The 18,223-nt window shown below is 34.8% G+C and overlaps 1 protein-coding gene across 5 annotated transcripts in view; it reads right to left on the bottom strand.

Moving 5' to 3' along the window:
- Positions 1-1,647: 1,647 nt before the first annotated feature.
- Positions 1,648-18,223, bottom strand: part of SNX4 (sorting nexin 4) — a 60,305-nt gene continuing 43,729 nt past the window's right edge. For 4 of the 5 annotated variants that reach the window (XM_045540092.1, XM_045540093.1, XM_045540095.1 and 1 more), the window contains exons 9-14: positions 16,087-16,152; positions 11,658-11,747; positions 9,768-9,867; positions 7,413-7,558; positions 6,293-6,407; positions 1,648-2,828 (exon numbers count right to left, since the gene is read on the bottom strand). In XM_045540092.1, coding sequence (XP_045396048.1) covers positions 2,781-2,828; positions 6,293-6,407; positions 7,413-7,558; positions 9,768-9,867; positions 11,658-11,747; positions 16,087-16,152 — 565 coding nt within the window. In that variant the 3' untranslated portion in view covers positions 1,648-2,780. The remainder of the gene's footprint in view (positions 2,829-6,292; positions 6,408-7,412; positions 7,559-9,767; positions 9,868-11,657; positions 11,748-16,086; positions 16,153-18,223) is intronic. The other variant, XM_045540094.1, reaches the window with a different exon arrangement.

Here is an 18,223-nt window from a genome sequence, read left to right as displayed (position 1 = left end):
AAGATTTTTGATAATAAATTTCTTTGTTATAGAGTTACTCAGATTTTCTAGTTCATCGTTTCATTTTGTTCTTCCATTTCAACTTGTTTTAGTAAGCTCTGTTTTTAAAGAAATTTGTTGATTTCTTCTAATTCATTGGTTTAAAGTTGCCCATAATATTTCCTTAGTGTTCTTTCAAATGTTTGTAAGTTCTATAACAATGTTCCCTATTTTATTCCTGATAGAGATAATTTGTGCTTTATCTTTTTTTTTTCTTACAGTTTTGCTAGGGGTTTAACTTTATTAATCATCTCAAAGAACCAACTTTTGGCTTTATTAACTCTATTATAGTTTATCTGTTTTCAATATCATTGATTTTTTTTTTTTGCTTTTTCCTTTAATGTTTCCTTTATTATTTTAGATTTAATTTGCTCATTTTTTTCTCTAGCTTCTTCCTTTAAAATATGTAAATATTTAAAGCTATATGATTTACGAAGCAAGTACAATTCTACTAATTTAAAGCCTTTTATTACTTTGTTTCTCTTGGCTACTCAACCTTGAAATAAATTTCTAATTCTTTTTTTAGGAAAACTTTCTAGGAGAATCAGTAAATATTACCCATGGGAGGAGAATGCATATGAATCTAAAGAATTATTACAAGGATATAAAAAGTCTAACATTCCTGTTATATAGCTCTTTAGTTTTCATTCCTTTCCAAGCTGGGTATCTGTGTTTACTCTAAAGATGCTTGAATTTTAAGTACCCTCAGTTTCTTTTTGAATGCTATGTTGTAATCACCAGTGACTCATTTATCTATACTCGTTTTTAGATGTAAATGAAGGTTAAATATGACTTCAGTTAATTTTAATGCTTTATATCATTCCAACTGCATCACCAATATACTGTCAAGCTGAAATCTTCCTTCATTACTAAATATTTACATTAATGAATCATTTTTCTTTAGTTATTGCTTATATTTTCTTTTTCTTTTTATCTTTGGAGAACTCTACCTTTTTAATAATTCATTTTGATTTCTGATTTTTAAATACTGAAAAGAGTTATTGAATAAAGACTATTTTCTTTATACTTATTCTGGACAGTAAAAAAAAAATATTTCCATCATAAAATTCCTTTAGGAGTTTTTTTTTAAGGAATGCTCAATTTTCAAATTCAACCCTAAATATACACATATAACCAAGTATATGTTTGTATATTTTAGAGAAGATAATAGAATTATTTTCCTAATTCATCTTTTAAAATATAGTTAACAATGGCCTTCTCAAATTAAGTTCACTAATAGAAAAAAAAAAAACTAAGTACATTTTACATTTACTGTAGAGTTAACGTTTTGAGAAGACTTTTGATTTTTAAATGTCAAGTGGAAAGGTATATTATCTCATTTGTCAAGAGATGATACAATCCAGTGGAATGAAATGTGTATCCATACAGATGGCTTTTGCTTCTACTAATTTTATCTTTTATAAAACCCTAGTAAAATTTTAAAAAATCATCTTTCATTTCAGCATCTTATTTTTTAAAAAACCAACATTTTGGCAGAAGACAAATTTATATAATTAAACACCTTAAAACAATACAGCATGTATTGTTTTCTCACAGAGCAACAGATATTAACATGTGTTTCATCTTGTTAAAATAACAAAAATCATCTGAAAATCAGCACAGTATTTCATTTATTTATTGTATAAGTTTGGCAAACAGCACAAAAATCCAGCAACATTTTAAACATGTAAAAAAGTCAAATGCTAAACAGTACTGTTTTTTTTTTTACATCATTAGAAATAATGAGTACACATTTAAGATTCTGCAAAGCTAGCAAAATGAGGGTGCCTGGCTTCTGAACATATACCACAAAAACACACATTAAAAAAACAATATAATTTATTTTTACAAAAATTACAGCCAAGCAATAGAAAAGAAGGATGTTAATGAAGATACCAACACGTATATTTAGTATATGTATTTTTATACATTGAAATGCTACATCTTATACCCTGAAATGCCATGTGTAGAGAGCCAAGCAGAGTAAATTTAGGCTCATCACTGAGGTTAAGAATTATTTGAGAAGAATTAGAACACACTCAGTTAGAACTTTCTATAGAGCAATTGCTAGATCATAACAATGCACTCATTCCACTACATTCCAGTATCCGAAAAGTTGAGTCTTCTTTTTTGGCAGTATAAAATTTCTGACCGGTATCAAAATTCTGGTAAAACACAAATTGAAGGCATTTTCTAGTGTATGCAAATGTTATAAGGGGCCTCAATGAATGTGGAAGAAAATCTTAGATTTTTTACACTAAGTCTCTGCTGAGCTTTGTCAAACCAAACAGCTCAACTATAAGGCAAGAGAAAACAACCCCCTATAACAGATTAGTGAATCTACCAGGAAAATAAAGGAATTCAATCTTAGGGAAAAATTTCCTACATTAATAGATCTGAAACACTTGGCACGGAAACAAACATCTAGAAATTAACTAACATCTTGACATTCAGTCATTGGTTCAGAAGCCTGACAAATAATCTGTTGGTATATATTATTAAAAAATTAACTTCTTGGAATCAGCACCAGTCCCCAAAACATCAAATTATAATATTTAATCTTCATTAAAATACATCCTTTTTGTGCTATATTAACACAACTACAATTAGGTTAAAGAAAGCTGAATTTACTCAACTTATTGTATATTTTTATGTATACTGGGTAGCAACTTAAATTTCTTTTGTTTACTTGTGCTTCTGTTTTGGGGCACTTTGATTGAAGAGAAATTCATTTCACAGGATTACATCTTGCTAAAGCACTCTTTAGCATTGGTCCAAACTTGAATTCCCTAAAAACAAAAATAAGTTTAAAATGTGATTCTGGAAGGAAATCTGGAAACCTAAATATTTGACTTAGTGGTATATGCTAAGTTTTGCTTTTTGGAATAACAAACAAGCCCAGCAAGTATGATACTATTTCAGAAAATGGCTAATATAAGCAAATGTCTAATGCTTCTGAAAAGAGTAAGAGAATCTCTTGTATGAGCTTATCTTTAAAATGGAGAAAGAATGGGACAATTTGCTGGAAAACTGAGTTTTCAAGGTTCATATCATAAACTCATTTACTCATGTCACATACTCCTATCACTTCTATTTGTAAACTAAACAAGTTTTCAGTCAGTTTCTTCAATGTAATATTTGAAACAAAAACTTCATTAGTCTAACAATATAAATTGAGTCATTAAATTATTAGTCTCATAACTAAAGTTCTGATAAAAAACTAATTATGTACTAAATTATCAAATCCCTCTTAGCAGGTCTGGCAGTCTACCTAGCACAAAGCTATAGAGGGGCTACTATGCTTAGACAAAAACACGTTTGTAAAGATGTAACATTGAAACCAAGGAAGCGGTAGAAATAAAGGTATTTTTTTCAATAAACAAGGTACATATTCTCCAATAATAGCTAAGCTATGAGAAAGGAAATTTTTCTTTAATACTTAAGCATTAAAATGTATAAATATTTATTGAGGCCTTAAACAATTTTTTTAAAAAATCAAAAATCTTTTTAGTTTCCTTTCTCCCTGATGGGATATACAGAGCAGATAAATAAAAAACAAAAATAAAATGTGGTCCTGTTTTTGTGGGGAGGAGAAAAGTGTCTATTTTCTAAAGACTGTATATACAAAAAATCTGGAAGGATACACATGAAGGTGTAACACTGTTGAGTTTTTAAAAAGGGATTTTGGGAAAGGGGGAGAATTTTAACTTAATACAGTTCTCGATTATTTGAAATTTTTGCAATGAGTATATGTGTTATTTTTATAATAATAACTAATTTTTTAAATCTACAAAGATAAAGCGGCTTAAATAAGTTTAAGCCTATTTGATTCAATAAATTAGACAATTCACTATCACTGTGTATTGAGCAAAAAATATACAGAAGTGCTGTTTTCTAAAATGCCAATTTTTTTGTTTTGGTTTATTACTACTACAATTTAGTCATCTGATTATATTCAATTAACACTTTGAATAGCTGACATTATAACAAAGCATGATATAGTTTAAAAGTTAATAAATAAGTAAATTATACAAAATACAAACATCCACATTTATCTAAGAAAAACTGATGTTTCTCTTGACTTCTGGCACTTAAGTATCTAAAGACAAGCACGCTATAGATTTTCTTTTTTTTTTTTGAGACAGAGTCTCGCTCTGTTGCCCGGGCTAGAGTGAGTGCTGTGGCGTCAGCCTAGCTCACAGCAACCTCAAACTCCTGGGCTTAAGCGATCCTACTGCCTCACCCTCCTGAGTAGCTGGGACTACAGGTATGTACCACCATGCCCGGCTAATTTTTTTCTATATATATTTTTAGTTGGCCAGATAATTTTGTTTCTATTTTTTTTAGTAGAGATGGGGTCTCGCTCTTGCTCAGGCTGGTCTTGAATTCCTGACCTCGAGCGATCCACCTGCCTTGGCCTCCCAGAGTGCTAGGATTACAGGCATGAGCCACCTTGCCTGGCCTTAGATTTTCAAATAGAAAAATCTACTCCACTTAGGCAAGAAAATAAAACATGATGAAATTTTATACTACTGTTCTTAGGAAATAAGGTAAAAATACACTCTTATTAAACTCTTGTTTACTACAGTTATTATCTTAGGGTACATGAGTTAACACACAAGATAACCCAACAGTATATCCAAATGCATCTACTGTAATATCTTTTTAAAATCAGAGATTAAATTTCTAGCACCCTCAACCATCCCACCCTAAACAAAGTGGAGGGGAAAGTCCTTTGAGCCATAATATAAAAGGTCTTGCATGTTACTCTGGAAAAGAAGTGAATGAGAGATCACAAGGAGTTTATTGTGTCTTTCATAGGAAAAATGAAAAACGAACTCTAAACACCTTTCTTATCTGATCTTTCAGAATTCCCGGGGTTAAAAAGTTAGATTAGAAAAAGGACTAGAAATGTCCAGCACCCAAGAGCAGGCAAGGAGGAGGAGCTGACAGGATGACAGCACCAGATACAGAGACGCTACCAAACTACAACATACTCAACCTTCAGCACCTGCAGTCTCACCAGGCATGATTTTAACTTCTTTTAAGTGACTCCAAAGATCCACATATAATGTAACTTATAATTCACTGAGGCATAAACATGAATTTACCCAAGTCAAAGGAGCACACTTAACTAGTGAGTGGGTCTGGTGTTTATGCCTCAAAGTATCTTTGTTCTCTACTGCTAATGTTGGTGATTACAAATGAAAAGGTGAAGGAAAGTTGGCTCTTAGCCAAAAAATAAAACTTTTGGATAAATTAAAGCATAAGAATTATATATGTATTCATAGGAGTATGATTTTTCCCTCTAAGAAGGTCTTCATAAACATGGGAATTCACCTTACTATATGATTTACTGAGATAATGCATGTGAAATTGCTTGATAAGTTAGGACATGCTAGACAAGTGGAAAGCACTGTTACTAGTAGTCACATCAGCAGGTCTCAAGCTATAAAAAAGAGGTTAAGGACTGTTTTCTATTTATTTTTACTTATTAATTTTTTTTAAAGAGACAGGGTCTTACTCTGTCACCCAGGCTGTAGTGTACAGTGGTGCAATTATAGCTGACAGTAACACTGAATTCCTGGGCTCAAGTGATGCTCCCACCTCAGCCTTCCAAGCAGCTAGGACTACGGATGCATGCCACCACGCCTGGCTAATTTTTTTTTTTTTTGTAGAGATGGGTCTTGCTATATTGCCCAGGCTAGTCTCAAACTCCTAGCCTCAAGCAATCCTCCTGCCTCCGCCTCCCATATTTTGTTTTCAAAGCAGCATTTTAGAAAGACTTCCACCAGTGTCAAATCTTTTTTTTAAAACTAGAATAAGCTTTAATGTTTGTATCTTTCATTATGGATATCAGCAACATGAAGAATTTACTTTACCAACAAACCGCAGCATAACCACATTTTCCCCAAATAATGTTTAAGCTATTTTCCATTCAAAGCATATATTAGTGATGCTTTGTTCCTATCTAAGAACATTACATAGTCAAAATAATGGTGTTGGTACATATTTTCAAATATAAGTTATAAATGAGGGATACAAATTTGGAAATTTAGATGAGTGGAGACTCAGTGATTGATATTTTGGTTATAACACTTCTTTCAAAATTAAGAAAAGAAATTGAGAAATGTTTTAGAGGGGAAGAGAATGAAAAAGAAAATGAAAAACCTTTTGGTCCAAATAAGAGAGTTCAAAGAAATTCGTAAGCACTCTGAGTATACCTGTTATATTCACTGAAACCAAAGCCTACCTTTTTGCACATACTGATCTGCATGACTGCATAGCTTATGAGGGCCTCCTTTAAATCACGGTTCTTTTGTTCTTTGAAGCGTTCAATATCAGCCCACGCATTTTTCACAAATTCTCTGAAATAAAAGGTATAGGCATTATTATTATTTAAATTAAATTAACTGTATATTGTAATTTAAGCAACCAGTTCTTGTTTTAGTTCGTTTTTAATTGTCTATATAGAATAAAAAGGTACTGCTTGTATAAGACAGTTCTATTTTTTCTTTTCCTGAAAATTATAGTGAGGAGAAAAGCAAAATGTCATACATTCTTCTACATTTTAATAATCAACATTTTGCCACAAGGATCCTACCTTTAAATTATTCCTATAAACCAGATGTAGATGACTCCTGGAACCAGCTCACAAGCCTAACAGATGCCAAAATGAAGTATTTTCCTAGGATCGTTGGGAAACACACTCTTTTGACAAGATGGATTATAAATCACATTTAGCATGTTCTTGCTTTAAATGACAACAATAAGGAAAATGAGCTAAACAGTGATAGGAGATCACTGAGAAATGAATTTATAGAAACATTTATGGAACAATTACATTCCAAGCTCTATGCAAGGCATTGGGACATTAAGATGAAAAAGACACAGTCACTGACTTTGAAGGACGATTAGCCAGGAAGGGTCATGTAGACCAACCAGAACAACCAATCACCTAATACAAAACTGCCATGCTGTAGGGGGATGAACTGAGTGCTGTGATGGCCTGAGAAAATAAGGGGGGCTTCACAATGAAGTAACACTTGAGCTGGGTGCTGAAGGATGGACGGCTTTTGTTAAATGGCAGAGAAGAGCAGAGGGAATGTGCAAGGATAGAAATCATGCAAAGAGCAGGAAAATAACATTACAAAGCTGAAACTCTATCTGTTCTTCCTTTCCTCCACACTAAAACAATTGTTTCTGTAATATGATTTTTAATGACAAATTTCTTAGGATTGCAATCACTGTATCTTAGAGAAACAGGCTATACCCAGGGATGTTCGTGAAGCTGGGAATTGTTATAAATAAATAAAAACAATCTGAAATGTAGTCTGCAAGTCTAACTTTGTTAAACATCTTAGCATTTTTACCTGCCTTCCAGATTTTTAGACTTTAGCTGTTGCTCTCCTTCATTTATTTGTTCTTCTAGCACCTTTATTCTGGCCTCTCTCTGCTCTGGAGTTTCTTGACCAAAAAGCTTCGTAGTCATTCCCTTCAAAGAGAATGTTCTCACGGTCTAAAAGGAAATATACAAACAGATGAATGCATAAACAAAATGTGGCATATACACACAATGAATATTATTCTTCCCTAAAAAAGGAAGGAAATTCTGGCATATGCTATAACATGGATGAACCTTGAGGACATTATGCTAAGTGAAATAAGCCAGTCACAAAAAGACAAATACTGTATGATTCCACTTATATGAGGTACCAGGAATAGTTAAAATCAGAGACAGATAGTAGAATAGTGGTTGCCAGGAGCTGGGGAGAGGGGAGGATGGGTAGTTGTTTAAGGGAAACAGAGTTTGAGTTCTAGAGATTGGTTGCACAATAGTGTGAATGTACTTAATACAGTCAGCCCTCCATATCTGAAGATTCCACATCCATGGATTCAACCAATCACAGATCAAAATTATTTGGGAAAAAAAACAATACAAAAAATAACATAAATTTAAAAAGTGCAATATATCAACTATTAACATAGCATTTACATTGTATTAGGTGTTATAAGTCTGTGGTCCCCAACCCCTCTGTCATATGCAAATACTACGTCATTTTATATAGGGGACTTGAGCATCTGTGGATTTTGGTATCCATGTGGGTCCTGGGAACAATCTCCGGTGGATACTGATGGGCGACTGTACTATGAACTGTACACTTGAAAATGGTAAATTTTATTCAAGTATATTTTACCAGACGCACAAAAAAAGGAAACAGATCTCAGGCAAAACCACCATAAGTCTCACAACTAGAGGACTCCTAATATGATTCTAATACTGAAATAATATGGAATAGTCAAAAAGGGAAAAATTCTAACTGAATTTCTTAATCAACTGGAAAACTTCCAGGTGAAATATTAGACAAGTTGTTTCTTACCTTATACGAGTAGAGTGGTCATATTTTTAAAAATTACTCTATGATATAAAAAATAGATAAAATTCAACAGACCAAAATGTCGTATTTAAAATCTGCAGAATTCACACTGAAACTTGGGTATCTATGAATAAAACAGGATGCTTAAACCCAAGCATTGCAAGGCAGCCTCAAGTTTCACTGTTTTAACTTTTCCTCACTATCTGGAGTTGACTGAGGGAAATACTTTTCCTTTCATATGTAGGAGTAGAGAACCAAGCTCCCTGAAAATGGTCTGGGAACTTTCTCTGAATTTTAAAAATAAACCAAGGGCCTAGTCTAATCGTGTCTCATGGTCACAGGTTTTCCCCCACATATATCTATGATTTTTGATAAATGTAGCAAGTGAATAATAAATGTGAAAAGCATTTTAAAACTATAGTGCTTGTTAACTATGAAGTGACTGATAAATGGTGACATAGTCCCTGCTTTACTACTTCCAGAGTGTGTCTCTCACCATGACAGCTAATTTATTCCAATGAAATAGTTGGACAGCAGTAGAAAGCTGATTATAAAAATGATCTAAGTGTAATGCAATCAGATAGGCAATTTTCTTCACAAGTACTCACTAAGCATTAAAGAATAAAGTACATAAAAAGCCCTTTGTTAGGACAGATGTACTGATTCTAACTGGGTAAGGCTTTTCTTTCCCTCTGGTTTTTTTTTTCTTTTTTGAGACAGGATCTTGTTCTTTTCTCAGGGCTAGAGTGCAGTGGTATCATTATAGCTCACTGGAAGCTCCACCTCCTGGGCTCAAGCGATCCTCCTGCCTCAGTCTCTCGAGTAGCTGGGCCTACAGGCTTGCACTGCCACACTTGGTTAATTTTCTATTTTTTGTAAAGACAGAGTCTCACTATGTTGCCCAGGCTGGTCTGAAACTCCTGGCCTCAAGCAATTCACCCACTTCAGTCTCCCAAAGTGTTAGGATTACAGGCGTGAACCACCATGCCTGGCTGGGCTTTTAAAGGAAACTAAAATTTCTATAATATAACATACCTTATAAAATTAAACCTGAGAAAAATCATTATTTTAATCCCAAAGAATAATGTTTTTTCACTTGGACCTTAGAAATTGGATGATACTTGTTATAGACAGCGATGTCACCAAAATTTCTTACAGTATCTATACAGTACATGGTTTTAATAGCTTACATCTTTTTATATCAGGATAACAACCAAAGAATTATAAAGCCATTCACAAATTATTCCGCTGTAAAAGGAACAGACATAATGAATATTATTAATATAACTGCAACTGATTCCACATAAGGCCTGCTATGATAATACCAGAGACCTAAAGAAAAATACTCACCCCAGTTGCCAGTTCCTCACACTGCTGCTTCTTGGATGCTAAGTCCTGAGCAGCCATCTCCAAATCATACTGCATAAGTTCATGTTTCCTGCACACAGCCCTAGGGGATGAAAAAATGAGCTGACATTTAACTTTTCTAGCCTCTCTTTATACATGTCAAGACATTTTTTCAGGGGTAGAGAAAAGGCATTCACAATGTCTTACTAGGCATTCACAATGTCAAAACTTGTGTGCCCAGAATTTTCAAGTTTAAGATGTAGTAGCCCAACATTAAAAATTAAATCTAGCAGAACCTAAGCATAAAAACTTTATATGATTAAAACAAAAAGTTATGTTTTACATACTTGCTACATTTCTTTCAATAAGCATATTATCACATGCATATGAAATGTTTTTTCATATAACATAGAACTAATGCTGTAATCTTACATAGTAACTGAGTATTCTTAGAAAGCATAGTATTTCAAAGTTTACTTCTTGGTTATTTAGAAGTCCATTAGTTTTTACTATCATAAAAGTAATCTGTGTTCACTGTAAAAAAAGAAAAGATTCTAATATAGAAACACACAAAATAAAAAGAAAGGTTCAAGAACCCTCTCTTTCTGCCAATCCTACTATCCAGACATAATCCATGTGTCTAGATAGTGTATATCCTTCCAGAATTTAGCTGGGCATTTACAAATACGCATATCCACACACCCCAAATGGTTATATATCTTTTCTCACTTAGCTATATACCATGGACATCTTTCCATGCTAACACACATTAATCTTTTTTTATAATTTTTAAGAGCTGCACAGCATTCCACCGTATTCACCAACTTGTGCTTGGTGACTTGAAAATACCCTGATGAAATTTCTTACTACTCAAAGCTCTAGAAAGAAAAAAGCTAACAATGTGCAGATGCCTTCACACCAGTTACTGGACAGCTAAAGGAATACTGCTTTTCTGTTTTCCTAACAGAATTCTAATACTGCTTTCAAAAGTTCTAAGAAAACTGACCAAATGCCATCTATTCTGGGAAAATGATTCATTTTTCTAAAGTGATCAGAAAAATACATATTAACTTTTTCTTAATCAAATATGACTATCTAGCAGAGAATTTTATTTGGCTCTGTAGGAGATGCCATAAAAACAGACTACAAAGTCCTTGACAACCTACTGATAAGACAATGCAGGCTGGGCGCGGTAGCTCACGCCTGTAATCCTAGCACTCTGGGAGGCCGGGGTGGGTGGATTGCTTGAGATCAGGAGTTCAAGACCAGTCTCAGCAAGAGCGAGACCCCGTCTCTACTAAAAATAGAAAGAAATTATCTGGCCAACTAAAAATATATATAGAAAAAATTAGCCGGGCATGGTGGCGCATGTCTGTAGTCCCAGCTACTCGGGAGGCTGAGGCAGTAGGATTGCTTAAGCCCAGGAGTTTGAGGTTGCTGTGAGCTAGGCTGACACCACGGCACTCACTCTAGCCCGGGCAACAAAGCGAGACTCTGTCTCAAAAAAAAAAAAAAAAAAAAAAAAAAAAGACATGCAGACATGGAAAAAATTACAGAATAAAAATGGTAATATGCAACCTACTGACAGATATTGATATACGCACTAAATCTGTATTTGGCTTCTAATCCTCAGACTGGAAAAAGCAGAAAGAACAACAGACAGACCTGATGCCTGAGACTGGCAGGTTTTATCAATATCATATTTAAAGGGCAGTCCTCATCTTAAATTTTTATGCCTTGCAATCTGCAACACAGAGGAATACAAGGAGACCTCATTCAATATCTGAGAGAATGGAGTCACTTAAAGAACATCTATCTACCTATTTTACAGTGGTATATGAAGAAAGTGGTGATCAGCCACCTGGATGCATCTGGAACTTTTATTATACTTACCGCAGTGCTTCTGCATAAAAAAGATACTCCTTTAACTGATCTGCATAATGTTCTTCATCTTCCAAAATATCATCAATAGAAGATGCATACCTATTTAAAAAACACTGCATAAATAGAGTGCTTTCATTGGGACACAAATGTTCTAAAGAAGTGCTACTCAAAGTGTGGTCCACTGATAATTTGCTACCCAGCAGAGATGAAGTACAAAAAGTGAGAATTAGCATTTAGAATAATTTAGAGCAATTTGTAATTGACATGATGATTTTATTGAATTTTACCAAAATGTTTCAGTTAGCAATGGCTTAGAATTAAAAAAGAAAACAAAGAAAATATGGTCCTTCTTATAGGTAGCTTAAGAAGCACCGTAAAACTGTAACATCTTTTATTCAAAGATATTATAAAAAGGCCACTAAATCTGCAGAAGAATAAGTCAGGTATAATTAGTACACACGTTCTTGGTAGCAACTACTTATAGTAATGCCAAAAATCTACAAAGGAAAGTAGAGTCAATGAAGATCACAGAACATTTTAGAAGCTTATTTTATACTAATTCTCAATAGCAACCTCGACTTTGATTGAGACACCCCGTTATGCCAGTCTCATTCCTGCACCTGAATCTTCACTTACACAGAAATGTGACGGTGCTTTGTATCTCTCCACCTCCATGAATTTTCCCAGATTATTTTATTTTAGTCTTTATCCATCATCCTACTTCTGATCTCTTATCAACAATTTAGAACTTAAATTTTATAAAAATAATGTCTCGTGCTTCGGTTTTACTTCTCTCATCACATTGTAAATTCCATAAGGACAAGCATATGTACTACTTCTGTGTGGTGTAAGTGTCCTTCTTTCAAATTAATTCTGATTCCTCAGCATGAAAATTAAAAAAAACATATATTTATATTTCCAAGCCTGCTTCATCCATACAAGTAAACAAAATTTACTGAAGTTGTAAGACCAAATAAATAAAACTACGTTAAGATTCATTGAAAAGCAATGTGCTTTCTTACAGGATTTATAAAAGTGCTCAAAGTACACATTCTGTAATTACAAACTTACATCTATAAGAGTGAAGAATTTCTTTCTTTTTTTTTTTTTGAGACAGAGTCTCACTCTGTTGCCCAGACTAGAGTGCCGTGGCGTCAGCCTAGCTCACAGCAACCTCAAACTCCTGGGCTCAAGCGATCCTTCAGGCTCAAGTGATCCTTCTGCCTCAGCCTCCCGAGTAGCTGGGACTACAGGCATGTGCCACCATGCCCGGCTAATTTTTTCTATATATATTTTTAGCTGTCCATATAATTTCTTTCTATTTTTAGTAGAGACAGGGTCTCGCTCTTGCTCAGGCTGTATTTTTAGTATAGACAGGGTCTTGCTCTTGCTCAGGGGGGTCTCGAACTCCTGAGCTCAAACAATCCACCTACCTCGGCCTCCTAGAGTGCTAGGATTACAGGCATGAGCCACCGTGCCCAGCCAAGAATTTCTTATAAGTGATTAAAAAAATGTCTTGAGAATTACTCTCAAGAGAAGGAAAATCTGCCTTTAGTTCTTAAATCCGTGATTCTGAAAGAGTTAATGTTAAGAAAATAAGCAAAAATAGAAGAGCCACAGGGCTGGTGGTCTGAAGATAAGAAACACAGTACAGGGATAAACTCGCACATCCTTAGGTAGAGAAGTACAAATGAAAAGGATTTTTATTTTTATTAGAGACAAGGTCTCTCTCTGTTGCCCAAGCTGGAGTGCAGTGGTGTGACCATAGCTCCCTGGTGGCCTTGAAATCCTGAGGTCAATCGGTCCTCCTGCCTCAGTCTCCCAAGTAGCTGGGACTACAGGCATGCAACACCATGCTTGGCTAGTTTTTCTCATTTTTTTTAAGAGACAGGGTCTCGCTATGTTGCCCAGGCTGGCCTCAAACCCCTGGCCTCAAATAATCCTCCCACCTCAGCCTCCTAAGTCACTGGGATAATAGGTGTGAGCCACTGCAACTGGCTATAATAAAGAATTTTGGATATCAGTACTGAGAATAATTTAACACTTTAATATATCAACTGAAACGATAATCCTAAATTCTTGTAACTACTGAAAAGCTAAATCAAGTGAATGCAAGAAGACTTAGGATTAAAGACATCGGTTGAAAAAACAGCCAGTTAGCTTGAATATGGCCTAAAGAAAAGTAATATTTAAAAGAAACAAACATTTTTTCTCCTCCCAGCTTTATTAAGGTATAATTGACAAATAAAACTTGTGTATATTTACAGTATACAACAGGATGTTTTGATATATGCATATATTGTGAAATGATTAAATCAAGCTGATTAACACACTCATCACCTGACATACTTATTTTTTTTGTGGTGAGAATATTTAAGATCTATTTTTGGGGCTGGGCAGGATGGCTCAAACCTATAATCCTAACACTCTGGGAAGCTGAGCTGGGAGGAATGCTTGAGCTCAGGAGTTTGAGACCAGCCTGAGCAAAAGTGAGACACCATCTCTACTAAAAATAAAAAAAATTAGCTGGCATGGTGGTGCATGCCTGTAGTCCCAGCTACTTGGGAGGCTGGGGCAGGAGGATCACTTGAGCCCAGGAGTTTGAGGTTGCTGTGAGCTAGGCTGATGCCATGGCACTCTAGCCTGGACAATAGAGTGAAACTCTGTCTCAAAAAAAAAAAAAAAAAAAATCTGTTTTTTGTCTTTTTATTATTGAGTTGTAGGAATTCTTTATACTTTTATCTTTATATATATCTTTATATTTACACTTATACTATGGTGGGAAATGTTTGTTCCCAGTCTATGACTTCCCTCTTCATTATCTTAATGGTGTTTTTTTTTGTTAACAGTAAAATATATATAATATAAAATTTACCTCTTTAACAATTTTTAGGTGTACAGTTCAGTGGCATTAAGTACATTCACAATGTTGTACAACCATCACCACCATCCACCTCCAGAAGTTTTTCATCTCCTCCAACTGAAACTCTGTACCCCATTTAACATTAACTCCCCATTCCTCCCTTACCCAAAGTTTCTCTTTTGAGAAACAAAATTTTTCAAATTTTGCTAAAGACCAATTTACCATTTAAAAAAATTTTTTCTTTTCATGTCCTCTTTAAAAAATCTTTGCTTATCCCAAGGTTGCAGCAATGTTCTCCTATGTTTTCTACTGAAAGCTATTAATTTCAGCTTTTACAATTATGTATATGATCCAAACTGAATTAGTTTTTATATATAGTGTGAGATATGGCTCAAAGTTCATTTTTTTCCCACACAGATATCCAGTTATTGCAGCACCATTTGTGGAAATTGGACTATAGAAGTGTAGGTCTATTTCTGAACACTATTCTGTTCCATTGATCTTTAGGCTAATACCTCTCACTATCTTTGTAACTATAGCTTTACAGTACATGTTAAAGACAGGTAATATATTCCAGCTGTGTTCTTTGTCAAGATTGTCAGGATCCTCTCAATTTCCACACAAATTTAAAATCAGCTTATTACTTTCCATTAAAAAGTGGACTTTTGATTGGGACTGCAATTTGGGGAGAATAAACATCTTAATAATATCAAGTGTTCCAATCCACGAACATGGTTTACCTCTCCACTTATTTATGTCTTTTTTAATTTCTTTCAGCAATGTTTCATATAGTTTTCAGTGTAGAGGTCTTTCATAACTTTTACTAAATTAGTATCTAAGTATTATGTTTTGATGCTATTGGAAATAGCACTGTCAAAATTTTTATTTTCCAATTTTTGTTACTAATACATAAAAATAATTGATTTTTAGATGTTAATCTTGTATCCTGCATCCTCTTTAAATTTAATTATTAGTTCTACAATATTTTTGGTTGATTCCTTATGATTTTCTATGTAAAAGACCCTGTTAACCACAGATAAAGACAGTTTTGCTTCTTCCTTTCTAATATTTATGCCTCTTATTTAATTTCCTTGCCTTACTGCACTGAGTAGGACCTCCAGTACAATGTTTACTAGAAGTGGTAAGAGCAAACTTGTCTTGTTGTTGACCTTAGGAGAAAGCATTAATATTTCACTACTAAGTATAATATTAGCTGTAAATCTTCGGCTGAGAAAATTCTGTTTTGTTCCTAGTTTGATGAGAATTTAACCCATTTAATAAATGGGTGTTAAATTTAACATTAATTTAACACCCATTTAATAAAAATGGGTGTTAAAATTCATCAAATGCTTTTTCTACATGTATTGAAATGAACACCTTTATTCTGTTAATATATGAATTACACTGATTTTTGAATGTTAAAATAACCTTGCATTCCTAATATAAATTTAAGTCAGATCTGTACACACAAAACATAATACAAATGCCAGTAAACTTGATAAAAACAGAAGAGTCACTAACACTTTACCATAGGACTTCACCTCAGGCTTCACATTAAGTTCTCTAGGTACTTACACATCCATATGATGACCAGCACTCTGCAGTCCATCACCCATTTCTTTTTCTATGGCACTCCATTCACTAGGAAGAAAAAGATAAAACTAAAAGCATTATGAATTAGAGCTATGGAATGTTATTATTATTTTTAAAAATAGGGTCTCACTTTGTCACCCAGGCTGGAGTGCAGTAGCATGATCATAGCTCACTTCAGCCTTTAACTCCTGGGCTCAAGCAAAGCGATCCTCCTGCCTTAGCAACCACCCTAGCTGGGTTGGTTGGTTTGTTTCTGTAGAGACAGGGCCCTGCTATGTTGCTCAGACTGGTCTTGAACTCCTGGCCTCAAGTGATCCTCCTGCCTCAGCTTCCCAAAGTGCTGGGATTACAGGTGTGAGTCACAGTGCCAGGCTTGGAATATTATTAAATGGACTCTTCTCAAGATTCTTTTCCTCCTAGCTTTTAAACAATGTACCCACATTTGGATTTATTTTCTGTGATTCAATTTGCTGTTTTCCCCTTAAGTTTAACAACTAAATGTAAGTAAACTTGATACCTGTTGTTGCTAAGTGTAAGATAAGTATCATACAAAACAGCTTCTGCTTATAGATAACATTCTTAGTTAGGATGCCTATTTAAATCAAGTGCAGAGCTTTTAAAAAAAAATTTGGAAGCTAGCCCTACTCTTGATCTACTGAGTCAGAATCTGTGGGGATAGAGCTGAGGCGTGTATATTTTTAAATACTCTATGGATCGTTCTGATGAACACAACTGATTACACGCTGCTGTTCTAATAGCTAACAGAAAAAGATAATTGTACAAAAACAGTACAGGTGCACAGCATAACTTTAATAATAATTTACATGTTGCATAAGAAAGCCCACTAGAACTATAGATCATTTTGTTGTCATTTCTGTGAAATGCTTCTGATAAAAAATTTTTTAGTGGAAATTACATATGCTTATTACAGTAAACTGAGAAAATAAATCCATAATTCCAAATACCAAGACATGACATAATTTGATGCATCTCCTTCTAGTCTTTTTATTTGCTCAAATGCAGCTGAGATCATATGGTATATGCAATTTTGTATCATGCTTTTTTTTACAGTATTTTCCCATATTAAAATAATTTGTTCTAAATATCATTTTTTATGGCAACTCATAATCTTTTTAACCATTTTCCTGGCCATACAGGTTGTTGCCAATTTTTCTATCTTCAATTGGAACATATCATAAGAAAAAAAATTTAAAATTTAAAACAGTAGTAATATTCTCTTAATATGTAATTTTTTTTTTTTTTTGAGACAGAGTGTTGCTTTGTTGCCCTGGCTAGAGTGAGTGCTGTGGCGTCAGCCTAACTCACAGCAACCTCAGACTCCTGGGCTTAAGTGATCCTACTGCCTCAGCCTCCCAAGTAGCTGGGACTACAGACATGCGCCACCATGCCCGGCTAATTTTTTCTATATATATTTTAGTTGGCCAGATAATTTCTTTTTTTTTTTTTTTAGTAGAGACGGGGTCTCGCTCTTGCTCAGGCTGGTCTTGAACTCCTGACTTCGAGCGATCCACCCGCCTGGGCCTCCCAGAGTGCTAGGATTACAGGCGTGAGCCACTGCGCCCGGCCAGGTAGAGTGCAGTGGTGAGAGCCTAGCTCACAGCAAACTCAAACTCCTGGGCTCAAGCGATACTCTTCCCTCAGCCTCCCCAGTACCTGGCACTACAGGCACACACCACCACACCCGGCTAATTTTCCTACTTTTAGTAGAGACAGGGTCTTGCTCTTGCTCAGGCTGGTCTCAAACTCCCGAGCTCAAGCAATCTTCCTACGCTCAGCCTTAATATGTGATTTTTATAAACTGTTCTTTTTTGTCGTTGTTGTTGAGACAGTCTCACTCTGTTGCTCAGGCTAGAGTGCCATGGCGTCAGATTAGCTCACAGCAACCTCAAACTCCTGGGCTCAAGCGATCCTCCTGGTTCAGCCTCCCAAGTAGCTGGGACTACAGTCATGTGCCACCATATCCAGCTAATTTTTTCTATATATTATTAGTTGCCCGGCTAATTTCTTTCTATTTTTAGTAGAGACGGGGTCTCGCTCTTGCTCAGGTTGGTCTCAAACTCCTGACCTCGAGCGATCCTCCCGCCTCGGCCTCCCAGAG

The sequence above is a fragment of the Lemur catta genome, chromosome 1 (assembly GCF_020740605.2).
Source record: "Lemur catta isolate mLemCat1 chromosome 1, mLemCat1.pri, whole genome shotgun sequence".
Taxonomy (NCBI): domain Eukaryota; kingdom Metazoa; phylum Chordata; class Mammalia; order Primates; family Lemuridae; genus Lemur; species Lemur catta.
This window is presented reverse-complemented; position numbering and strand designations above follow the sequence as displayed.